The sequence below is a fragment of the Electrona antarctica genome, assembly GCF_951216825.1.
Source record: "Electrona antarctica genome assembly, chromosome: 14".
NCBI lineage: Eukaryota > Metazoa > Chordata > Actinopteri > Myctophiformes > Myctophidae > Electrona > Electrona antarctica.
The window spans coordinates 18,116,196-18,142,946 of NC_136795.1; the positions used below are offsets into that span (position 1 = coordinate 18,116,196).

The window sequence follows — 26,751 nt, forward strand, 5'->3', positions numbered from 1 at the left end:
AGGCTTTCGACAGTACCTGTGGAAAGCATGGCTTCTATTTACTGTTCATTTTTGACATCCGGTCTACAGCCCGCCTTCTGTATCCGTTCATTTCCTCACACACATACGTGCACTGACACGAACCGTTTCCGTATCCGCTCCAGACTGGATATTCAAACGGCATGTCCCAGGCTGCCACTGCCCCCATCAGCCTACTGGTGGTGCGAGCGCTAGGCGGTGCGCTTGTTTCCCCGTCGGCAGCTAAGCTTGCAGGCTTTATTTGGTTTGCAGGAATGGCATCTAACGGTAAGGAGGAGGATCATATTATACGCTTAATCTTGTGACTGGATTATTTGACATATGATATGATCGTATAACGTTTGATAGAAGCAAAACGCATTTATTTCAGTTGAGGTTAAACACACTAGCTATCTTTTGATTATACGAATACGAACGTAAGCGCATCTAGGACAGTACAAAAATACATCTTTATTTTGGTATTAACAATAAAATAGTGGCACGGACGCAAAGCAAGCATATATCAACCTGCCAAGCATCACTGGTCATATTAATATCTTATAATATCGTATCAATCAATACCTGACCTAAAGCATTATAGCCTACTGTCATATGTGGGCCAGTCTCACCCATGCACAGTAGGCCTGTGTAATTTACTGCAGAAAACATACAGTAGGCTATAGGCGGCTACACTTGACAGGGCGCATAACCCGCATATCATAATACGCACTGGCCATTTGGTTCCATTTGTATACACTCGTCTCGAGTTATAGAGAAGGGTCCATATTTGGTTCCATTTGACAACAAATAAGAGGGTACGTATTACTCACTGAATAAAACATAGAATGTTACATCCTGGCAGTCGGGAGGTTGACGTTGACCTCCTACAATTTTTAAATTGTGATGCAGCTAACATAGTGTGGCAAGACTGATTGATATGCTCTAATGTTTCTATTCTAGATTATTCCCAAACACCTGCCCAAGGGTAAGTCCGAAATCCTTATTATTCCCCATCAACACTGTCCTAGGGTGTAGGCTAATATAATCATTACTACATCTACATCACTAAATCTGCCATGTCCAATTATATAATTAAAATGTTTTGGTATCCAGAACCACATGGTTTGTCATCTAGAACTTTTAATATCTCTCCTGTGTGGGTGGGGTTCATTTGCTGTGCAGCTATGGGTCCTATGGTGGTGGTGGTGGTGGTGGTGGTGGTGGTGGTGGAGGTAGTGGTGGTGGTGGTACCCAGAACCAGAGCTATGGGCAGCAGTCCTCTGGTCAGAGCTATGGCCAGCAAGGCTATGGAGGCTACAGTCAGAACGCAGACAGCAGTCCACCTTCCTACAACCAAGGAGGCTATGGGAGCTATGGCCAGCCCCAGTCAGGTAAGGGCAGTGTACATCACATTCATTCTTCTTATTTTACCTGGTCAAATCCAATGTTGTATGTCTTATCCAATGTCTCATAATATTTTGTACATAGCCATTTCATGTCAGCAGCTGTCCTATTTGTCAGTGGAGTTGATGTGTTAGTGTAGTATAATAAGACCCAGATATAGACAAAATAAACATTTTCTTCCTTCATCTACTTTCATATGTTGTTGCAGGAGGCCTCTAATTAATTCTTTGGTGTGACACCCCCACACAAGTAAGTATAAATCAGAACATAGTGATCATAAACATACTGTCTCCTCCACTCAGGGGGATACGATTCTGCGCCCCCTAACCAGGGTGGAGGTGGCTACAGCCAGTCCAGTCAGTCCTACAGCTCTGGGGGCTACAGCAGCAGTAGCCAGCCTCCTCCTAGCAGCTACAACCAGCAGTCATCCTACTCCAGCTATGGCCAGCAGCAGCCTTCTTCATCTCCCCCCTCAGGGTAAGACCCCTGGTGTGCGCGTGCTAAACGTTAAACTGTAGAAACTAGGAACGGCTTATGCTGAGCAAAAATCAGGTATGCCACATTTTTATGAAATTACCCTGCTGTTGTGTCCATGTATTGTGTTACAATATTCACACCACCACCTGAGAGCTGATGCTTTTGAAAAAAGACAAAAATCTTTAACAAAGCATTTTTTAAGGGACCAAGAAGTCACAAAGTGACTTTGGTCACTTATTGTTTTTGTGTGTTTTTCTCTTCTCCTTCTTCTTCTCCTCCTTCCGCCAAAAATAGCAGTTCTGGCTGAACCGTGCAGTCGGTTTTCGCGAAACGCGGTAATCAGGTAGAGGGCCATGCCAAACGGTGACTATGCGAAGCCCATGACGATTGGCCAAATGGTGGCGCACTCAATTGAAAATGCAAACTTTGAATGTGCATATCTCATGAACCGTTTGACCGTTGGCAATGACACTTTGATACACATATGTGTCTCCTCATGCCGAACAACTTTCGTGTTCTGACTTTTGACCTCTGGCCTTTAGATCACCCGCCATTTTGAATTATATGAAAAACATTTAAAATGTATCTCCTCCCAGCATCTTTGATCAAAATGCACGAAAACTTCTACACGTGAACTTTGGACCTATACGGACAAGAAATCGTAGTACATACGTTTTTATGAGCCAATGAAAATTGCTGGTTTGTCCCTAATACATACATGCAGCGTCATATGCTTTTGCAACTGTACAGTATGGTAGAGGGTCATGCCAAATAGCACTGAAAGCAGTCTTACTCCAATAGGTCAAAGGGGGGCGCTATGGCAATTTTTTTTAAATGAAATCTTTGAACAGGCATATCTCATGCCTCGTTTGTCCAAAAGTCATGGCACTTGTTCCCACTTGTTATTTGACTCATGGGGAACATATGTGTCACTTTGATCAGTAAGCTCCGCCCTCAGATCTTCTGCCACTTTGAGCAGTTTAAAAAACGCCTGATTTTTAAGCAATTTGCATGAAATGTTCATTGTCTCTGTGTAGCTCAGTCAGTAGAGCTCTTGCCTTCGGACCACAAGGTTGTGTGTTCAAATCCGGGTACTGTCAACTCAGCTCGTCAGTCGTATTTGTGCATATTGTTCTTATTGCGTATTTTCTTCTTTCCCGCCTTATTGCTGCTTGCAGCTATATTTTTCTTTTAGATTTGTTTGTTTTTAGGTCGCATTCCTAAGCCAATCATTTGATGACCAGCGATGACCGTCCGAGCTGGTATTCGGAGCTGCCATCCGGTCATCTAATTATCGTCGTAGAAATGCAACAAAAACAAAGAAAATCTCCATGAATTCAAGGCTTCATGGCATGTGTAATTGATGGAAAATACATAATTGTTTTGTTTGAACTACTCCTTTAAGCGGTTAACCCTTCATTTGATTCACCCTCCTCGGCAGTTACAGCAGTAACTCCCAGCAGGCATCTGGTTATGGGCAGCAGCAGAGTGGAGGTGGTTATGGGAGCAGCGGGGGTCAGACTGCTGGCTATGGAGGCAGTGGGAGTCACCAACAGCCCTCTCCACTTGGGGGTGCTCCCTACAGCCAATCATCTGGCTATAACAGCCCCCCTTCACAGAGCTACGGCCAGCAGAGCCAGTATGGTCAGAGTACTGGTAAGTGTAAAGCAGCGTTTTTTGTAAAACCTTGGGTTGTATACGGTACGTACCTGCCAATGATGTAAGTCAAAAGATTGTCCACCATCTATATCTGTTGCTTCCGTGCTCTGATCGAGAAAACATAAGTAGTGATTCCATTCACTCTCCTTTATGGAGAAACCGCTCTCAAAATCACAATTTATAGCATATGAGCAAACAAAGCAGTTTATGTCAGTCAATATATTTTTTAAATAATTTTGTTATATACTTTTTGGAAGGTGGAATGGCTGAATTCATGTTATATTAACTTAGACGTTATCTATCTAATGTTACAAAAGTCGAGGACACCGATACTGGTAAAAAGTGTCCGCTGCCCGGCACCCGCCAAAAATGTGAGTTCCAGGACTTCCTTTCCTTTCTCCTCAGGATACGGACCTGACAGCCCACCGTTGAGTGGAGGAGGTGGAGGATACGGTGGTGAGGAGGGAGGTTACGGTGGCCAGGATGGTCGTGGCGGGAGGGGCAGAGGAGGTGGCGGAGGTGGATATGGGAGTCGTGGCGCAGGCGGTTACGACCGTGGTTTTGACCGCGGTGGCAGAGGAGGACCACGAGGCAGAGGCAGTATGGGGTGAGTGTCCTCTACTTCCGGTCTACACATCCCTGGTCCTGCATGCCATTCCGTCTGTCTTATGACGGCAGACGAAGTCTGTACAGAGATGCATAGGCTATACATTATGTTATGAACTGTCGTCAGTGCTCGTCACTTAATGTGGACCACAAACATTTTAAAAACGAAAAAATGCAGGATTATCACAAAGAATCGTCGGTTCCTGTGATGTGCTTTCATTTCATGACTCGATCTGCCCTGCTGCTTTTGTAGGAAAGTGTGAGCCCAGGAACTTGATAAGGACATTTTGATAAAAATTACAAAGTACCTCATTTTGGCTGTTTGCAGCAGTTATTGTCATTTCATTTGTAATTATGCAATGACTAAAATGCCTTACAAATAGCTTAAAAATGTAGATTATATTTACAATTTAGGCATTTAGCAGATACTCTTAATCCACTTAAAGTATTTATAACAAAGACTACTCTTTACGACCACCGCCATGCTTTAATGTTGAGTTTAAAACCACAACCCAATGGTGATGGAACAGGTCCATTTGAGTGATGAAATCATGAATAATAGGTCTGCAATCCATGTAAAAGTTGTTTGCATACAATGCACTAAAATGAACGGCTTCCTTTGTTCCTGTTGGTGTTGTCATAGATACGGTACATGGCTACTGTGGTTTCAATTATCTCAGGAAGCTTATGACTGTAATCAGACAACAATCTAGGAGTTTGATGTTTTTACATTTACAGTTAGACTTATTAAAGATAACTTTATAGTAGCTGATGCATAATTGCATGGTGCTCTTGGTGGTGCTCTTGCACAATCTTACTGACCAATACCTCTAACAATGTTATGACGGATGAAATGTCTGCGTTCACATACTGTAAGTGCATAAGGTACTTGCAATGCAGTAGCTGAATTTAAATATAAAATCAACTGGAATATGTAGAACAAAGGCAAACACACTGACTTATAAAAGTGAGGGACTGCAATTAATAATAACAAAAAAGAGAAGCCATTTATAGATGAATGATTGTCTCATGGACAAAATGAATGGCAGTGGGGAAACTCCACCCTCTGCCAATTGGTCACTTTACTTCTTTCACTTTACAAAATACCCCTAAAAATATAAAATGTTAGCAGTGACTGTCAACATTATGACAAAATAGACCTAGCTGCAGGGACGTGGTGGGCCCATAATTCAGCCCGGGAAGTGGAGTTGCGGAGGCCCTCTAATAAAATAAAAAAAAACGGCTGGCCCAGACCGGCCTGGACTGGACCGGCCATTTCCCAATGGCCAGCACGTCCCTGCCTAGCTGTGTGGACTGTATACTACGTTGTATACTAAAATAATTAAACAAACTATAAAATTCACAATAAATTAATGAAACAGAAGCATGCTATAGCAATGCACAATGAAGAAATTGCACAACGGGGACATTAACAAAAAACAGGTAGATATGATTTATGTAAACTGCAGACGTGTCATGAGGCAGTGAAATGAGTGTGTTTAATTTAATTTGGAAGTTGGTAAATTTTAAAAGTCACAGCAAAAAGGTAAAAGCTTTTCATTGTTAACAAATGCCACATCCAGTACTAGATAATCTTGTAATCTGGTATGGTAAATTCTTACCAGTGTGATGGACTGTAATTCTGTTATCTCACAATGTTGGTGATGTCTCAGCCTTTTGAACTCACACAAGCAAAACATTTTTTTGCCATTTCATAGTATGTACTCTCATCCATGAAAAGTATATGAATTATTGACACACACACACACACACACACACACACACACACACACACACACACACACACACACACACACACACACACACACACACACACACACACACACACACACACACACACACCCTTTTCTGCCATTATAATGTTTTGGAGCTCAATCCCCTGAACGCCCTAACACCATTACCTGGTAGATGATATAACATAATTTACCACATATTACCTGCCATATTATGACAGAACAGAAGGATAGTTGCTGTTCACAGTTGCTGTTCACATGACCTGTCTAAAAAGACACAATCTCTTGTCCAATTCTCAATTTTGTAGTTGATTTATCTTACCCAGAATAAGGCCTAATTTAAGGCTTAAATTATTCTCTTGTTGATACACTGAATTTACGAAGGCCTACATGTTACTATAGATGCCAATCTGTCATTTTAAGTCTTTTAAAAATGTTGCAAGTGAGTGAGGTCCTTCCTTACTGTAACACGTTGTCCCTCACCAGACGTGTGTCTTATAATGTTCGTATGGCTATAAGTCAGAGCTGTTTATGGATTGGATTCAGTATGATTCCCACACAGACACCACCATATCCCCCTGCCTCCTTCACCTTTCCCCACCACCTTCCACTACACTCCGCCAGGTCCAATGTATAATATTATGCTTTAATCAATGTTTGAATTTTCCCTTAGGCTTCATACCCGCTCTCCAGGGTGCCTTTCTGCATTTAGGTCTTCGTTAAGGGAAATAACAGAAGGAGGAAAGGTCATACACAGTTCGTAGGAGAAGTAGGGGGCGGTGAACCAAAGTGTTCAATTCATGGTAGAAGAGAGTACCTGCCTGGGTTCATTCTCGGTGTCCCAGGAAATGCCTTCTCGGTGTCCCAGGAAATGTTTGCTTCACATTCCATGTGAAGAAAACTGTGGTGGAATACCTAAAATAATACCTAACAATGTCCTGGACTCAAAAACCTTTGGGTTGGTTGATGGAAACGGAAAACAACGTTAATATGAGTTTACAAACAAGTCCCCGAAAAGGAGACTTTGAACTTGTGAGTTGCAAAAACTGGAAATTTCAGCTGCCTGTGAACAAATTCAGCAAATATACAAGGCCATTAAACTGGCCTCTTTGACCACATCCTCACCACAACAAGGATCAAAACAATAGAAAAGGTAAAGGGTTTTATTCGTGAGGAGTTGACCAGAAAGGGGTTAGGGGTTGAACAGAGAGCAAGTGCCAAAGGGAAAAACTGGCTAGTCTGTAAGGAGAGACTAACAAGAGTGAAGGTTAACCCTCTCCTGCACTGTCTGCACCAGTCTTCAATGCGTGTCGCCTTTTCTCTCCCTCTTCATCAGAATGAGCGACCGCGGAGGCTTCAATAAGTTTGGTGGTAAGTGACAAAAACAACTTCCCACAAGAGGTTTGATGCGTTTGAAGAGTCAAAGCTAATGGGAGGGTAGAACAAAAAGGTGAAGAAATCAGGGCATCCCTATTTGGGGCATATTGTTATAGGTGGAAATTGTGAAAAATAGTAACACAATTTCTTAAAATAGCAAAAATAGCAGATGTACAAACTTACAACGTGTTGCGATGCAATGTCTTGTGAGCTTATAGATCAGCCATAGTTTTCCACTATTAGTTGCACGAAGAGGAATGATTATCAACATTTCACATTTGGGGAAAAAGTACCTTAATGGTAAACAATGGAGTAGCAAATATAAATTGTCGCACATTGTGACAAAATGTTATACTATTACAATTATATTGTCTCACTATAGAGCACCGAAGTCCTGACGTCACTGTCAGTAGAGGGCGTCAATCCACAGGTTCGTCTACTTTTTATTTGCATTGTAATCTCCATAGGGGGATTTTAGATCGCCTCATATAAGAACTGTGTTTGAAAAATAAACCGATCACCCCGGCCTTTTCACTCATATGGATATGAAGCATCGACTGAAGGTGGAAATGTACAAATATACCCAAAGAGTAACAAAAAAATCACACCCGTGTGAACTGAGTGGTGTAAGGTCTTATATAGACTGATCAGCTGTGGTCTGACGTAATGTCTGACGTAATGAAATCACACCCGTGTGAACTGGGTGACCATAGCAACCATGCTCATTTTTTGGTACGAACAGACAGACAGACACGTAAACTAACAAAGCCAGTTGTAGGAGTGGTTTACACCACTCAAAAAAGCGTTAGAAATGACCCAGAGACTACATTTCCGGTATAGGCGGGTGGCTGAATCTGCCCGTCGCACAACAGAAACTGAATGTTAATTACGTTTATTTTTGAGTGGTGTAAACTACTCCTACAACTGGCTTTGTTGTGCAGAAAAAATGAGCATGGTTGCTATGCTCACCCTGTTCACCCGCGTGTGATTTCTACAACTGGCTTTGTTAGTGCAGAAAAAATGAGCATGGTTGCTATGCTCACCCTGTTCACCCGGGTGTGATTTCATTACGTCAGACATGATTTCATTACGTCAGACAGGCTATATAAGACCTTACACCACTCAGTTCACACGGGTGTGATTTTTATTTTTGAGTGGTGTAAACCACTCCTACAACTGGCTTTGTTTGTGCAGAAAAAATGAGCATGGTTGCTATGTTCTCCCTGTTCACCCGGGTGTGATTTCATTACAACTGGCTTTGTTTGTGCAGAAAAAATGAGCATGGTTGCTCAGTTCACCCTGTTCACCCGGGTGTGATTTCATTAAGTCAGACATGATTTCATTACGTCAGACAGGCTATATAAGACCTTACACCACTCAGTTCACACGGGTGTGATTTTTATTTTATTGATATTTAATGTCTCGTGGTTAGTACGAGTCGAGTCACCACCAGCTGAGCTTACGTCAACGAGGAATCTCAGGAACGCAATGTGTTGACAGCTGGGCGTGACGTATATTAGCAGCGACATTGCCTTCATATGTATTTTCAAGGCTTTTGCGGCCACATTAATTCCATTTTCTCCAGAAACTGGCTGTATCAAATATGAATGGACATCATTAACGACGCACAGCCACTCCCCTGACAGAAAGGCCGGGGTGGTCGGTTTCTTTTTCAAACACAGTTCTTATATGAAGCGACCTAAAATCGCCCTATGGGGATCTCAATGCAACTAAAAAAATACATGAACCTGTGCATTGGCGCCCTCTACTGAAAGTTACTTCAGACTTCGGTGTTCTATGGAGAGCATCAGCAGGGGCTGCATGTATCAAGGTTTGCACAGCTTCAAATAGATGTTTACACACTGTTCTGCATTTCTCTGAATGGAAGGCTTTGTCAGAGACACGTAGTCTCTACATAACACCTATCTTTGTTCATAAAGCCAAACAAATCTCAGCCAAAACAGTGTGGAACTGGGAACACTCACATATTGTATTCACTCCCATTTGTACCCCTAAATGGGCAGAAAAACTCCCACAATTAACCCGTTAAATAATAAATACCCGGTCTATACATTTCCCCAAATCAGTGAAAAAGAAGCAGTGAAGCAACCTCCTGCTGCGTCATGTGCAAGGTGGTAGGCATGGGCCGTTGAGTGATATTCAACGAGCACTTCCAAACTCCAACATTTAGAAAGAAATCACCTGCAAGGAATTTCTTGACAGGAAGTAGCTCATAACATGTCTATGGTGGATTTGTATTAAACAAACACTTTGCAGATTGAAAGAGGATAATTCAAGCTTTTTGTACAGCTGCAATGTTGGTGAGTTTGGCGTTGTTTAATATAATTAGATAGGACTTTTCTGTTTGGATGAATGAGCTGTCAATGGGAAGTTGCACCTAGTTAGCACCTTGCTGGCAAGATGGATGCAGTCTGCATATGGTCAATAGATGGCCCAGCAGAAGTTGTTATTTCATATTCTACCGTTTGCAATACATTAGAATCTCAATATAATCTCAAAGAGGTTTTGGGAAAACTTTACACTTGATTTTAGCAAACCTTTTCATAAACACTTTGTTTTCAGTTGCTAGTCTTTTTTAAATCATCATGGTATACGTTTAGTAAATTATGATCCCATTCATTTTAAAATGAATGATAAAGTAGGGTATGTTTCTAGGGTTTCTACTGGATCTACCGAGTGAAGACCTGCCCTCGCTGCGTTTGCACCCAATAGCATTAATCTCCGCTTGCATTTCGGACCGGATATAGAAAGATGGATTTGAAATCGCCTATGATTGATGGCGGGGTTCAAGTCGTTCAAATGCACAAACATTAATGTTGCAATTAGTCTTTATTTAAAGACTTGTAATTGTTCCTGTATTACCTCAACACAACTCGCTGCCTGAAAACGTGTCGAATGTGGGGATAGGTATGCACATTCTTACGTCAAGTTTCCCTTTCATACATACTGATATCTTTGCATAGATAGATTATTGCTCAGAATAGTTTTTATGCGTACATAGCCTTGATACATAAGGCCCCTGGTACAAGAACCTGTTAAGCCCACGTAAGGTTCTTTAGAGGTTCTCTAGTCTAGTCTGGTTCTTCGTCTAAGCACCTCTACTGGTTCTAAATTTATAGCATCATTTAACAAATGGTGCTATATAGCAACAACAAAAAAGTGGTTCCCTTATGAGTAAAGCGCCGTCCATGGCAGCTGTGGTAACTGCATTCTGTAACTGTACTCTGCTGTTCACCGAAACATGTTTTACATGTCATGGCAATAAAGGCTTCTGATTCTGATTCTGAGTAAGAGCCAGCAAACGACTTTTAGTGCTATTTAGCGCAATTTTGGTTTGGTGTGTATGTGATATGTGTATATGTAGCAGTAGTGGCTCAGAGCCTTTGCCTGATGACCCAAATCCTATCGCCCCTGGCCAAGGGGAATAACCCCTTAGGCTAGTGGTTAAGACACTGGTGTTACACATAGTAGCATACTTTGGCATGTGGTATGTGGAAGAGGGACGTACCGGTAGCTGACTGATAATGTGTTAACATAATTGCAACGTTCCTGGGTTGATTTCAACTGGGGACCTGTTTTGCATGTTGTCACCCCCCCTGCCCTCAGGTGCTTGTCTCACTGTACTATAGCCTATATCTAAATACATGTTGTCATCCCCTGCCCTCAGGTGCTTGTCTCACTGTACTATAGCCTATATCTAAATACATGTTGTCATCCCCCTGCCCTCAGGTGCTTGTCTCACTGTACTATAGCCTATATCTAAATACAGCAACCTAGAAAAGGCCTAACAACATAATCGTAACAAAAAAATATTATGTGTATTGTTAAAAGAGCCCAAGGCTTGCCATACCAATAATATTTTGTGCTATAAATATTGCAAAAGATTTCATTTATTACATCTTTAATTAATGATACAGTCAGTACAATTACAAATACAGAATATCTGCCACTTCTATATAACGGTGGTCCCCTCCCCTGTGGCACACCTGCTATGCCATGCTCAGCCAAACACAGTGCAGAATGGCACACCTTCCAGCCAATCACAGCGCCAATTTCACCGCCATACATGTTCATTTTGCCGTCCTCATTGTCTCCACCAGGCCGAAGGCATGGGGAGAGAGTATGTTTTGCACTCCGTCCGTCCGTCCGTGTGTCCGTCCGTCCGTGTGTCCGTCCGTCCGTCCGTGTGTCCGTCCGTCTGTGAACAGCTAATCTCCGGCACCGTTAACACGGTCGATGCCAAATTTTGCACACACACTCCCTGGATGTCAACGATGAACCTCTGCCCCAAAAAATTCAGAACTGCCTGTTATAGCGCCACCAGGAGGCCGCTTTGTGCAAAACAAGTTTTTGGACAGTACACCTACCGTCTCTCTAGAGCCATTCAACGAAACGGGTCTTTCAGATTTCTCAGACTCCATCCTGATTGGCTAAGATTGGCTTCCAAAGTTCGCAGGAGTGCTCAGTTTTAAACAAAATGCTGCAAATCATGAACACATCGTGTGATTTCCGTGAAATTTCAACTCAGCCTCATGGTGGCGCTATAACTGGCCGAAAAGTGTTTTTACCTCCAACTGCCTCCAACCTCCAACTCCCTAGAGGCCAAGGAAAAACCTTTGCCTGGAATTTTTCACATCTGCTCTTTATAGCGCCACCAGGAGGCCGACATATGTAAAGCACATTTTCTAATATTACTCCTTCAGATGTTATCCAAATTTCACGCAAATCGGTACACATGCTCTCCATAGTCATGTGATCAAGACGGGTTTGTTTGATTTCTCATAATCCACCTTCATTGCCTACGATTGGCTTCTAAACTTTTCAGGAGTAGCCCGCTTTGTACCCGTTTTGTACAAATCGCCACAACTACTCAACGCAGCGTCCGATTGCGGTGCAACTGTGCATGCATATTCCCACTAGGCTGAGGAAGAAATGCCACTTTCAAATCAGCCTCATGGTGGCGCTACAACAGGCCAAGCCGTGTCACACACACACACACACACACACACACACACACACACACACACACACACACACACACACACACACACACACACACACACAAAACATGTTCATTATTACTCAACATTTTGCCAAACATCACACACTCCTATCCTCCTGACCTGTGCCCAGAAGGGCACTTTTTCTAGTTACTATATAATTACTATAGAATGTCACAAGGAACACAACTACAGCATGGAAAGATGCCTGCAGTTTGCAGTTCGATTTAACCACATGAGCCCAGTGTCCCTATTTTGGGCTTGTCAAGCGAACGTACGTGAATATTCTGCAAAAATATGAAAGCATTCAGCCAATTCTGTTTTTTTTTCCACCTCGCTATTTTTTGTACAACAAAGTGTATGGGATTCAAGTGGATAAACTTGACAAACATGGCGTGAGTAGTTGGCTAATGCAAATGGGGGAAAATATGTGTTCTCATCCTGTGATGTCAGTACTTGAAATTGGAGCCCACAATGGCATTAAAAGGAAGTAGTCAGCAAGTTTCCCAGCATGAATGTTGTAGAGGTAACTGGTTTGGTTGCTTTGACACTCGTGAAGATTGATGCTTTTCAAAAAAAGTACAGCAGAAACTTGTGTGGGTTAAGCCAAAGTATCAGGAAGTTAAACACAGATTACTAATCACTTGTGAATGTCGTTCATTTATTTATTTTGGTTGATCATGTCTCAGTTTCTTTATGCTTTCATGTTATGCTTGAGCTCGGCTTTGTATTGTCGGGTCTGTAGGAAAAAGCTTTCACACACCTAGAAATCAGGCGTATGCACAGGTGCGTAGGCCAGTGGACATCAATGAAAGGAATACAAATACACCCGCACACTGTGTATCTGCTCGGTACAAGAGTTTTATCTTTTAATAAGGGAACTTTTCGGTCCTTCTTCAGGCATGAAGAAGGCATATTGTCGGGTCTGGAAACAGCTGTTATAGAGTGATTTATCCATTGTAACGATTACATAAATCTGTTCAGATCATCCTGAATATGAAGGTTAAACCTAAACAGAGGCACTGGGTTGTTGCACAATTTTTTATGATCACAACTTTGAACCAAGTGACACTTCCATGAGTCTTGGTGGCACAGGTAAAATTATTGTATATTCACTGAACGAATCAACAGATATTGTAATATACTTGTAACGGCAAGTGAAAGTGAAATAAAATTAAGTATGATAATAAAGAAGGCTACATGCCTTTTGGCCCACGGGTGGCAATGGAGGAAAGGGTCACCAAAATACTTCAGTTAGCATGAATGATCATGGCAAGTTTCCTGGCAATCTTCCCAAATACATTTTGAGGTATCTTGTGTGCAAGTGAAAACTTTGGCCTAGGAAAGGCCATTGGGTCACCATGATTTATTGGTAGGAGCCATCATTTGTAGAGCATGAAGGAACACAGCAAATTCCATGGCAATCCAGCCATCTTATTTGGGAGTAAAATGTGAGCAAATCTGTCTTAAAAAGGGTGCATTCCCTGCGTTGACGATGACACGATGCTGACGAATGCCTGATGGCTGCAGTGGAGCTTCGGTGTAAAAGCAGCTCCAAGGTGGTTGAGTTACAGGGTGATTAACAGAAACAGTTGAAAATCAATACAAAGCATATTGTAATTGTATCCAGTCTTACTGCATGCTCTCATGTATGTGTGGATGCCTGTATTATAGGCCTATTTTTATATATATATATATATATATATATATGGGGGGCGGTGGCTCAGGGGTAGAGTGGCTGGATGGTAACCGCAAGGTTGCCTGTTCAAACCCGGGCTCCCCCAGAGTTAGTGTCGAAGTGTCCTTGAGCAAGACACTGAACCCCAACTTGCTCCTGATGTGCTGGAAACCATGCAAGGCACCGCCTTGCATGGTTTCCGCCGCCATCGGTGGATGAATGTGTGTGTGAATGGGTGAATTGATGCACAATCTATGTAAAGCGCCTTGGATAAAGGCGCTATATACATTTACCATATATATATATATATATATATATATATATATATATATATATATATATATATATATATATATATATATAAAAAAATGAAAAGAATGTTTGCACTTTGCAGTGAAGAATGGAAAACAAATTAGCACAAAAAGCAGCATGCTAAACTCAGTATATTGCGATTAAAAGAGGTCCTATACAGTAACTGTAACACATGTAGTGAATTCAGTATAGTGCATGTCAGTATCATGTTGCTTAGAAGTCCTTAAAAGTGTGTCAGTAAAGTGCAAATGAGTTAAGCACAGGCGATGGTTTTGTTCAGCAGCCTGATAGCTGCTAAAACTCTGCCACATTCTCTTGTTATGGCTCATGATACTCTGCCAGGTCAAGGGCGCAGTAGTGGTTCGGATAGGGACAACAGTAGTTTAAGGAATGCTTCGTGTGGAGTCACACATTCCGGAAAGAGACTTCTTTACCACATTGTGATTGTCTGTGTCTCCTGCTGTCAAACAAATAAAACGTAAGAATTATTTATACACAAAGACTGTGTGCAAGTTGATCCGAGTGTAATATGTGGCTGGGGTAATGTCTGTCCCTGAATTGATCATTACTGGAAGTCTCTTCCTCTCTACCACCGTATACACGTAGGTATTTTTCACAGAAAATGTCTTAAATCTACATGGCACAATGTCTGTGGTCCTGCCCATGTAATTCTCTAACCAGCATGAAATTATTGTTCAAATACCTTGGTGTACCTGCTCCCTGGTGAGAGCCTGTCAGTGAAAGTAAGGGGTATTGGTTGGAACTGAGCACAAAATAATTGTGACTCTCGCTTCCTGTGTTTACCATGTTGCATCTCTGTTGCATGGGATGGTACGGTTGTGGTTGTCGTTCCCAAAAAGCATGAAATGGGGAGAGAGATGGAGGGGTGATATGCAGTAAAGGCCGTCGGGATCGGGAGTCGAACCCACGGCACACTGCCAGACTGGATTACCAGCCAAGGTTCCCAGACAGCTACACCAGCTGCCCGGGCCACATTTGGTAACTTCTGATTATAATCGTTAACTTGTTCAGGGGGATTATTTCATCTAAAGTCCCTGTAGTTTTCTGATCTTACACGCTTATACCGTTACATGTCAATCCATTGAAACGGTACTGTATAAATGGACTTTGAAAGGTGACACACCAAAGAAGGTGTTGCAAACAATATGGATCTTGATGTTGAACCATATCACTAAACGGTTGACCTTGGCTTTCAATGGGTATTGATGGGTACCATCTCTGGTATGGTCATCTCTGGTATGGTCATCTCTGGTATGGTCATTCAATGTTCTACGGGGGGAATCCATCATGAACTAACTGACGGAAATGAGGTGTCAGTCAATGACAAAGTGACAGCTTGTTGACATTTGTTGGGAAGTGTTCTATAAAACTTGGTTGAATACCTTCACAAATGGTGTGCAATGTCAAGACTGTGAAACTATGTTGAAAGGACTGAATTTCACACATATAAATATTCACAGCACTTCAGCTGATGCCGGTGGATCAAGCTGTTGACTTCTTGTTCATTCTTAACCCATTAAAACTGGGAAAGCAACTGTGTAATTTTAGATTTTAGAGTTGTCTATTAAAGAATAGCAGATATTCAAGCTTGTCTGCTATTTTTGAACATTTTTGAGAAATCTTGAAAGTGTGAGAACTCCTGGTTTAGAAGGCATTTGTAGAATAGGCCTCAGGCCTTAATGGGTTAAAGTAACACATTTGTTTGGGAATTGAGCCAGTATCATTTCAAGCAGTGTAAAGGAGAGCATTTAAATAAATAGATTATGGAGTGGCGAGTGTTTTCACCTCAGTTACAAGAACACAAGCGTGAGACTGCTTGGTTTTAAACACATCTGACCAAATAAGATGTCCAACGGAATGTACATGGAAATGTGTGCCCATGTCTATCGTTTAATCCGGGGAGATCCTGCTATTATTGTTGTGTTCCAATAGACACAAGGACACGGATGTCAGCACTTCAAATATCATGTTTTTTTTGTTGTTCAAATTGCTCTCAAACGGCTTCAGGGTTATTTCAGTCCAGTGTATACGGTTCCATCAGAAAACATTCCTTTGTGTGACGTGACTTGTCGTGTAGGGTGTAAATGCTCCACAGTCAGCGTGATGGCAATCATGTCATGGTTGAAAAATGTTTAGTATATTTCCATGGTGGAACACAGACGTGCTGTCATGGTAATCAACTGAAGCATTACTGTACATAGCATTGTACGCAGGTTGTTTCAGTTTGTAGTGTACCAGGGGTGCAACAGTTAATCAAACAAAATAAATATTGATTTTATAAAATAATAAATGTTGCGGAAACATTTGTTCTCAAATTAGTTTTTGTTTTACATTTTTTAAATTCAATAGGGCTGCAACAGTTTTGGGCTATTGTTTTGCATGACACCGTTGTACAGCGAAGTATAAAGAAGGGCTTACGTGGAGACTAATACATAAAAAAAGATCTAATAGAATGTTGTGTCGATTTGTTGAAATTCACTTTTCAATTATTCAATTAATCAAAAACAAATCGCTGAGAAAATAATCAATAGTTGCAGCCCATGGACATTAGTGAGAAGAGTAATGGTGTGATGTGTGAGTGTACATCATCCATAGTGCTTCTTAACTGAAATCTGTCTGTCTTACCCCATCAAGGACCAAGGGACCAGGGACAAGGACATGGAGGACACAGCTCCAGTAAGTGTCCTTCTCATATTTACATTTTAGAGGATATGAAAATATTATATTTTGTCGCTGTTGGTTAGAAGGCACTATGTTTTGGCTATTTTTTGCTACTTTCCGACAAATTATAAAATAGTTCATTCATTTGTGAAATATGCAGATACAAGGTTTCTGCTCAAAAGTGATGATGAGCACTGAATTACAAAATCTTGCCTCTGATCAAAGTGTTTTTACAACACGTAAAATTAGGTTGGGTGCATGCATGGGGACATTCTCAAAGACCATATACAGTTGGGTGCCACCGATATTGTCCCTTATTATTTGACCCATTTAGGCCTGACCTCAAAATTTTAATAAATCCTTCTAAATCCTCCAGTTTTCTAAAATAAATATTTTCACGATTTTTCAAAAATAGCAGACCTACAAGCTCATAGCGCGCCACTCGGTGGCGCGCTATGGCTTGTAGATCTGCTATTTTTCAATAGCTAAATTATAACAATGTTTAAAACACCAAAAGGGGTTCCCGCCCAAAATGGGTTAACTGTCCTTTTGCGCAGATCACGCAAACCTCAGCAAAAAGAAAAGGACAATATCGATGGCCTCCAACTGTAATGCACTTCCATAAAACATACACACCACGGCTTCTTTTCCAACAGTGCATGAAGACCAGGATAACTCTGACAATAATACCATCTTCGTGCAAGGCCTGGGAGACGACTACACTGTCGAATCGGTCGCCACCTTCTTTAAGCAGATTGGCATCATCAAGGTACCTCTCACACACTATTATTATGTGAAGCATTTTGGGTTGCATTTTATGTATGAAAGGTACAAAGTTATTATACCATCAGTAAACCTGAAAAATCCCACCAGGCAGAGATTAGAGTTTTCAATAGAACCTTTGCCTAAATCTTTCCCTCGTGTTTTCAGATCAATAAGAAGACCAGTCTGCCCATGATCAACCTGTACACAGACAGAGAGACCGGGAAGCTGAAGGGGGAAGCCACGGTCTCCTTTGACGACCCCCCATCAGCTAAGGCTGCAATCGACTGGTTTGACGGTAAATATAAGTCTTTTGACTTGGCCCTTTGTTCCAAGACCAATGTTTAAACTGTGAACTGACACCTGGTTTCATGTGATAGGCAGTGTTTGTTGCCATACCAAACTCCTACTCTTACAGGACTGCAGCTGTTGACTGAATTTATATGTGTGACTGTCTTTGACAGGGAAGGAATTCAATGGAAACCCCATCAAGGTGTCCTTTGCTACTCGCAGGGCAGACTTTGGAGGCAGGGGAGGCATGAGGGGAGGCCGAGGAGGGCCGAGGGGAGGTGAGTCTGGTACGTACAGTATGTATGTGTGTGCGTATGCGTAAGGGTGCTCAGGTGGCACAGGGGTAAAGTACCTGCCCACCACCAGGGTTTAATATCCAAGAGCGATGCAGCCGGTTTGGCTGAGTGTGTACACAAACAATATTGGTCGTGTTTGGGGGAGGGAAGCCCAATGGCATGGGTAATCTTTGTCGCTACAAGCAGGGGGGTGTTGAAGCTGTCACGGTCTCAAACTTTGCTCATCTAGATGTTGTTTTTCTATGTTATGTTCTACTTGTTTTGATTCTATGTTCTGCTTATCTAGATGTTGCATTTCTATGTTCTTGTTCTAGTTGTTATGGTTCTATGTTCATGTCTTCCTCAGGGACTGGGATGCAAATTATTGGCTACTCTAAATAAAAGAAAATTTAAAGAAGATTTAAAAACTCAATGTCCAAAACAGTTACTTTTCAGGATTCAAATAAAAACAATGTAGTAGCAGATTGACAAGCTCAAACGCCACATTTGGATCTTGCAGATCTGCTACTTATCAAGTAGGGCATTAATTTGCGAAAATACACAAATAGTTAGTTCAAGTACTGTAGCTACAGTAGACATCCTCATGGCATGCTCTTAACTCTAGGGATGGAGCTCGATAACTGATACCTGAACAAATCTTGAGTACCCGTTATCAATAAGCTTTGGGGTTATCGAGCATAGCGGCCCATGGCGTCATGTTTAAACAATCAAGACAAGAGGCGATCAAGAAATAAATCTAATCACCCATGCTGGCACAAGCATGTTCGGTCTAAAAGTGTATTGATACCTGCCAACCAGCGCTGTCCGGGTAAACAAAATTACGCTTTTGAACCAGTTAACAGTTTATTTTATTATTTTATTAATCTCAATTAATCTCAATTGCCTTTTGTCTGTTAGAAAAGTACTGTATTTGAAAGCCCTAGTAAAAGATACTGGTTCTGTTCAGAATTTATTGTCTCCCGTCTTTCCACAAAATAATATAAAATGCTCGATAGTGGGCTCGATAAGAACCCGGCTCGATGAGCCTGATCGATAAGGTGCTGGTTATCAATAAAAAACAACGAGCTCCATCCCTACTTAACTCCTCAGGGCCAATGGGACGCTGTGGTTTTATGCTCTTAACTCTGCAGGGCCAATGGGACGCTGTGGTTTTATGCTCTTAACTCTGCAGGGCCAATGGAGGATTCTCTCCATCAACACTCTTTCTGTCTCTACTTAGTGACTGTGGAGGTGGTTTCATGCTCTTAACTCCTCAGGGCCAATGGGACGCTGTGGTTTCATGCTCTTAACTCCTCAGGGCCAATGGGACGCGGCGGTTTCATGCTCTTAACTCCTCAGGGCCAATGGGACGCGGCTGTTTCATGCTCTTAACTCCTCAGGGCCAATGGGACGCGGCGGTTTCATGCTCTTAACTCTGCAGGGCCAATGGGACGCGGCGGTTTCATGCTCTTAACTCTGCAGGGCCAATGGGACGCGGCGGTTTCATGCTCTTAACTCTGCAGGGCCAATGGGACGCGGCGGTTTCATGCTCTTAACTCTGCAGGGCCAATGGGACGCGATGCTTTCATGCTCTTAACTCTGCAGGGCCAATGGGACGCGGTGGTTTCGGAGGGGGGCGCGGTGGAGGCTTCCCAGGAGGTAACGGGGGTGGAGAAAGAGGAGGTGCAGCAGGAGGTGGAGGGCAGCAAAGAGCCGGAGACTGGAAGTGTTCAAATCCGTGAGTAAAGATTTAGGGCTGAAATGACCCGTTATTTTTCAGTGTAATGGACTGTCCCCTTTACGCACAAAGTTGACGATGAGCAACTGAAAAGTTTGTTAACTAAAACGATGATTATTGTGTTTATATAATATGCTTACATTTCATATCACACACACATGATCTTGTATCTTTCACCAGCAAAAAAAGAAAAGACAAGAAATTATTTAGCCATTGATCATGTTTTATACTTTGTAGTCATATCATATTGGAGCCACAATTTGTTTTATTTTAGCAAATCGATTTTAATATATGATTAAATGAATCAGTTTGATTAACTGTGCATGTTTACATGCAGCATATTTTCCTAGGATTCTCTCTTTCTGTCTCTACTTAGTGACTGTGGAAACCTGAACTTCTCTTGGCGTAATGAGTGTAACCAGTGCAAAGGTTCTAAACCTGAGGGCGCTGGTGGCATGCCCCCTATGGAGAGAGGTAAGAACATGATGCTCTTCTTTAGGTCCTCAAAGAGTGGGTGAGTTATTAGTCACTATCACATCTTGTGATACAGCAGTTATTTGACACCACGTGCCATCACTTGGGTTAGGGGAGTATCTTTGAATGATCTGGACACGTTTTCTGAATCAATCAACTCTCAGTAGGGGTGCAACGGTTACTTGAATCAATCGATTTAATGGATTATGAAAAATAATCGATTTTAATCATTTGGGGAAGTTGTATGTCGGCTATTTATGGTATTTTGCGCATAATATAACAGTGTGACTGAAGTCGACAACTGGTTTATCGCACCAATTGATTTAGTCGATAATGATTCGATTCAATGTAATGTATTAATTGATATGATACATAAAAAAACATAAAACTTGAATCAAAAAGTAATTGATAGAATAGTAATCGATAGTCGCCAGTCTCGCCACCCTAGTTTGCATCAAGTGTTTCAGTGCGTTGCCATTTCTTTTAGATGCTAGACTGTTGTTAGTGAGTGGTGTTGTTACCAAGTGCAGTGCCCTGCAGTAAACGATCACGACCTGTGCAGACAGGTAGGACCACTATCATGTGACAGACACTATTCACAGCCACAGACACAGCAGCAGACACAGGCCAACACTGTAATACAACACCACCACATAGCTGGGATTACTACCAAGGTTGTAGCAGCAGCTACAAAAATACTGCCACACGTGGGCCTGTTTATTTTGGCACCATTCTGTCGGCATGACATAAGTAATTACTAGTAATCGTAATTAAAGTGTTTACGTTGGATTTGCACTCGCAGCTACCTATAGTGGGTCATTGGAAAACAATGACAATTATTATTTATTATTACCAAAGTGGTGATAAATACTATAATATGACATTATGGCATATCGTCTCTGTTGGATGGAAAACTGTCCAAAACTGTTACTTTTCAGGATTTTGAGCTCCCAGATCTGCTATTTTTGATACTTTTGTGTGAGGCTGTAGTAGTAGTAGGTGGGGTGTTAATTTTACAAAAAAACACAAAGTTAAAATTCCATATTTGCGATTCATTCTCCAGTCTTAAGCCCAAACCACACCGGCAGGGACTCCTTGGGACAAAACCTTGCAATTAAAAGGTTTTAGTCCCAAGGAGTCCCTGCTGGTGTGGTTTGGGTGCGTCTGCACAGCACATTACCAAACTGCGTGATGTCTCTGTTCTGCTGGCAGGTGGATATGGAGGTGAGCGTGGCCGCGGGGGATTCGAGCGGGGCGGCTACAGAGGCGGGCGAGGTGGCGATAGAGGTGGCGATAGAGGTGGCGATAGAGGTGGCGATAGAGGTGGCGATAGAGGTGGCTTCAGAGGCAGCCGAGGCGGAGATAGGGGAGGATTCGGACCTGGCAAGATGGACGGAAGGTGAGACGCACGCACGCACGCACGCACGCACGCATTTTCCCCCTCACTGTATGTTTTTGCCCGTTTTTACCTCCTTTATGATGATTTCCTGAGTGGTGATCTCGACCGCGGTCGAAAAATGATGTATATTTAGTTTCTTGAATTTCGCTTCTTTATACCTGCCGATACCTTGTTCAGGTCCCAGTGAGGAAACTAGTTTTATAACTATTAGGCCAAAATATTAATCGGATGAAACACGTCTCTGTTTCAGGGGGGATCACAGGCAAGAGAGGAGAGACAGGCCCTACTAACTCCTCCATGCTGGAACTGGCTGTCCTGTTGAACCACGCCAGGACCAGTCACTCCGTCACCGTCCGTTCTGACCCCAAACCACACCTTTCCCACACATGCTCCAGGATGCTGTTACATGTCTGGTGACGTTGTTTTGTCATGAGACATTCTATGTCCCCCGACACTATGTAACTCTTCTACGTTTGTGTTTCCATTAAGTCTTGCTCTCTTTGTTTGTCTACTCTACATTCACATGACACACATCCACATTCCCCTAGTGTCTGTCCCTCAGAGGTCATGGTATAGCTCCAACTGATTTTAGCTTTTCCTTTGCTGTCGTATTTATTGCGGATGAGTCTTTTTGTATCGTGTCCCTATTTGTTATTAAATTAAAGTGTTCCTAAAACAAACCGGTGAACGCGGGCATTTGTAATTGTTATCACCTGAGTTGTGTAATTATGTACAGCAACTACTAGGGAAGAGCAATACTTCCTTGTTTTTCTTCATTCTTTGAATGCTGACTGGCAGTGACTGCCTATTAGTGGTAAAGCACCCAGCCACTTCCCCGTTTCTGGAGTCTCTGGAGACAGATTGTTGGCTCACACAATTCTTAGAAGCATGATTCATACTTTGTCGCAAAGCGGTGTTGCTTGTCAAAAATAGTTAAAATACCCAAACCAACCCAAGCTAACAATTGAACATAAATTAACAGTCTGTACATCAGAAGTGTTGGAAATATCCAACACTTCTAACACATTATTGTGATATGGCATGTTAAATAAAAAATATAAATATTGGATTGGGAAAAAACGGTATCGGCAGATACTCAAAATCAATTGATCGGAGCGGGAGCAAAAATACGAGATCGGGACATTCCTACTTTAAAGATATTTAAAATATATGTCAGGGAGGGGGGACAACTTTATTAGGAAAGAAACTCAAACAAGAAAATAACATTGATTGATTGATTGATTATTTTATTAGACAATAACATATGCAAAACAGTACATGGTACAGTCAAAGCACATTTATCCAAAAGGATAGTACCGAAAAAAGACCTTGCGGTCTTGTTTCCATTCGGGTCCCATGCATTCATTCACAACACAATGATGACAGTAATCGAGATACCTCAAAAACATGATGACTATTTACAGGTAAGTATAAAAAAAATCAAAATACAAATAAATCACTCTGAGGGGGGTATAGGGCGGTTGGGCAGTCATCTTCTCTCCTTTTGACCCGCTAACATTGATAGGTGATTTTTCAGACCGGTTTTAAAGGAAGCCAGTGATTTGTTTGTTTTGAGGGAAGGGGGCAGGGCATTCCACACCTGAGTGGCAGTGCTGTGGAAAGTGAATTTACCCATATTTGTTCTATATGTGGGTGGCACCAGATCATTATTTATACTCCCTCTAGTGTTGTGGCTGTGAGAGTTGCTCACCTTTGTGAGGTAATCAGTTAAGTAAATGGGGACTGAGGGCACAGAGGGCAGGGCTGAATTTACAATTTTGAATGTCAGCCCCATTTTCAACTGCTTTACCTCGGGTCTTCTACCCGGAGCCATCCTATGCCATCAAAATGCGTTGCATAAAGGTGTGTCATGGGCCCTAGGCCTAGAAGGAGTCGGATTAGTTTGTTCTGGGAGGTTTGAAGCTTCATTTTTTGTGACATTGAGATGTTCGAGAACCAGGAGGTACAGGCGTAGTCAAATATGGGCTGAATAAGAGCCCCAGCTAATGTCCTGAGAGCCCTCTTGTTAACAAAGGAGGAGATTCTCCCCAAGAATCTTGTCCTTTGATTTACTTTTTTGACATAAGTAAAGCCTTAGACAAGAAAATAAGATATGTGAAATCAATAAAAGTGTAAAACAAGTGTTGAGATCAATCTCAACTCGGAAAAGCAGGGTGAAGCCACAGAGAAAGCCCCGTCACCCCAGGTTCGGAGTCTGGTCTTGGGGTCCACCAGGAGGGAACATTGACCACCACACGCCCAACATACTACTTGAGTAAGTTATGTCACTCATTCATAAAATGTAATGCCAAGATGAAGCATTTAGCCATGTTGCGTCTGTACAAAGATGTACAAGCTCGATGCCATGCTGTGATCATCTGCTATTTTTGGATATCCAATGCATAAAGTGTTTAAAATGATTGATACTGTATTAACACATTTTGCTGGGGAACCCCTGACAGACCCCACTGTGAGGATCACTAATGTACCGGTAATGTATTGTTGCTTTGCTTTTTACCCCCAGGAACGCGACCAGGGGGCCGGGCCGGTTCCGGTGAGCCGCCCCGCGTCCAAAACGGTTGAGAAATGATGTTACCGTGTGGGGGTCCCCAGGGGGTCCCTCTACTGTACTGTACAGTCACACCCGAAATCATCATATATTTAGAATTTAGAATTGTATTGAGAGGATGGCCCCTTGAGATGCAGCATCTCGTTTTAGAGGGGGTCCTATACATACAACTACAACATTACAGCAGTGCAAGTACACAGTACTAAAGACACATATGCAACATAACATACAGTACAAATACACAGGACATACAGGTACAGTTAGCTTGCTCCCCTTCACTCACCCCACCCCTGACACAACTTGTTTATAAATGGAAAGAATGGAGAAAACAGTACTATAGTCTATAACCTGTGTCAAAGTTAGAGGTAAACATGTGTGCAAGCAGTATTAGAGGCATGAACAGCACCACAGCTATCTTTCAGCTCACCTATAGCGTGGACTCCATGGAGGACATCTGTAGGCAGAATTTTCTTTAAATAAAAGGAACAGTTAAGAGCATTTGTTCTTGGGGAATCAGCTGATACATAGGAGTTTATGGATTGGGAACTACCGATTGATGAGAAATGATTGTTGAAAGCTTGGGCAATGAGTAGAGGGTTCAAGATAATATTATTATTTATTTGTATCTGATTTATAGAGTTGTTTTGTCGGTTTTGTTAAGTGTTTAGTTTGTTCCAGAACTGTTTAGGATTATGGAAGTCGTGGCTGAAATTGTTTTTGTAGTCATTTGATTTTGCATTCCTTGTTTTAGTCTTGGATAAGTTCCTCAGGTATCGATAGTGTTCCCAATCACCAGGGTCTTTAGCTGTTCTGTGTTTGGCCCATGCAGGCTTTGTCCCATTCTTTGAAAAGACTAATGAGATGTGGGCTGATCCAAGGTAGGTGTCAAGTTTGTCAACCTTTTACTCTAATTGTTTTAAAAGGGACGTGCAAATCAATTACTTTGGTGACTTCAGAGTGGAAATAGTCCCAAGCATCTTCAACAGATGGAATTAGTTGAAATCTATTCCAGTCAATTCTAGTTAGATCTTGGATGAAGGAGTCTGCATTCATATTTTAGTGTTATGTATTTGGGGGGAAATCTTGGGATTTTAATTTTCCAGACACAGAATATAGAAGTGGTCACTAAAGCAATCAGACAGGACACCAGACTTAATAATTCTCCCAGGATTAGTGACAAGTATCCAGTCTAAAAGAGATGAGGACCGGTGGTCCACTCTAGTGGGTTCCTTAATTAATTGGGTGAGATTTATACTTCTAAATAGGTTTCTGTCATTTGTGCAGGCATGGTCCGGCCAGTTATTATTAAAATCTCCCAAAATTATAAGCTCATTTTGTTTGTCAAGATAATTGATGGTGGACAGGATGCATTTGGTGAAGTCAGCCGGGGCTGAGCGCGGCCTATAGATTAAGGTCATGTTTGTTATCATGAAACTTAATATTAATAAAAAGACATTCATTTAACTGGCTCTATGGCAGGAGTAAGACGTTCTGAAACAAGATTGGAATCTACATATGTAGCCAGTCCACCTCCATTACCATCCCTGTCAGCTCGATAGAGAACATAGTTGTCAATTTTCATGCAAATTGTGTAACCATGTTTCGGATATTGTGATCATATTGGGTTTGTAAAGAGTAACCCATGTTCTAAGGGCATCAATTTTGCTCCTGATGCTTCTAATATTAAGATGGACAACCGTTAGACCCCTGGCTGTATCAATAGTGCCTATGAGAAAGACAAATCAGTCGGGTTGAAAGGGGAGGTGCAGGTGGAGTGTGAGCAGCAAGCAAAACAAAAACGGAACAAAAAACAAAAACACATGATGCATGACGGCGCGGTTACTTGGCCGCTATTCATTTGTCAAGCAGAGTAGTGGTGTTCAATAAATACAGGAAAAGGTTTTATTGTGGACTGACAGAATAAGTCAATTCCAGTTGCAAAGAACAAGGTCGCAATGAATCACCACTGTTCCAGCTCTTGTGAGGGGAGGCCAAAAGATAAAGATAAAGGCCCAAGATAAAGGCTCCCAGATCCTGCTTTATGTTGACCTTAAATGAATGTCTTGAGAGATTACGTGCGTTCCACTGCGTTAACCTGGATACTAGCTAACAAGTACAGTACCAAAAAACAATTAGAATTTAGTACACAGAGGTGATATTGTGCAATCCGTTTAGTTTAGTATCACAGGTGTGATGATCCGTTTTGTTTAGTATCACAAGTGTGAAGAAATGAAGTGAAAATGTTCTTAACAGAGTCTATGGCCTCCTTCCAGTTG

At 41.9% G+C, this 26,751-nt stretch overlaps 1 protein-coding gene across 1 annotated transcript; it reads left to right on the top strand.

Moving 5' to 3' along the window:
- Nucleotides 1-161: 161 nt before the first annotated feature.
- fus (FUS RNA binding protein) lies at nt 162-22,586 on the top strand (the record flags this gene model as incomplete). The annotated part of the gene is made up of 15 exons (XM_079520709.1): nt 162-216; nt 958-982; nt 1,180-1,388; nt 1,704-1,878; nt 3,320-3,534; nt 3,943-4,144; nt 7,234-7,268; nt 16,941-16,982; nt 17,624-17,736; nt 17,898-18,027; nt 18,194-18,298; nt 19,901-20,033; nt 20,410-20,507; nt 21,720-21,906; nt 22,157-22,586. 15 exons carry the CDS (start codon nt 162-164, stop codon nt 22,194-22,196), a joined length of 1,764 nt encoding a protein of 587 aa, XP_079376835.1. The 3' UTR covers nt 22,197-22,586.
- Between the last annotated feature and the right edge of the window lie 4,165 nt (nt 22,587-26,751).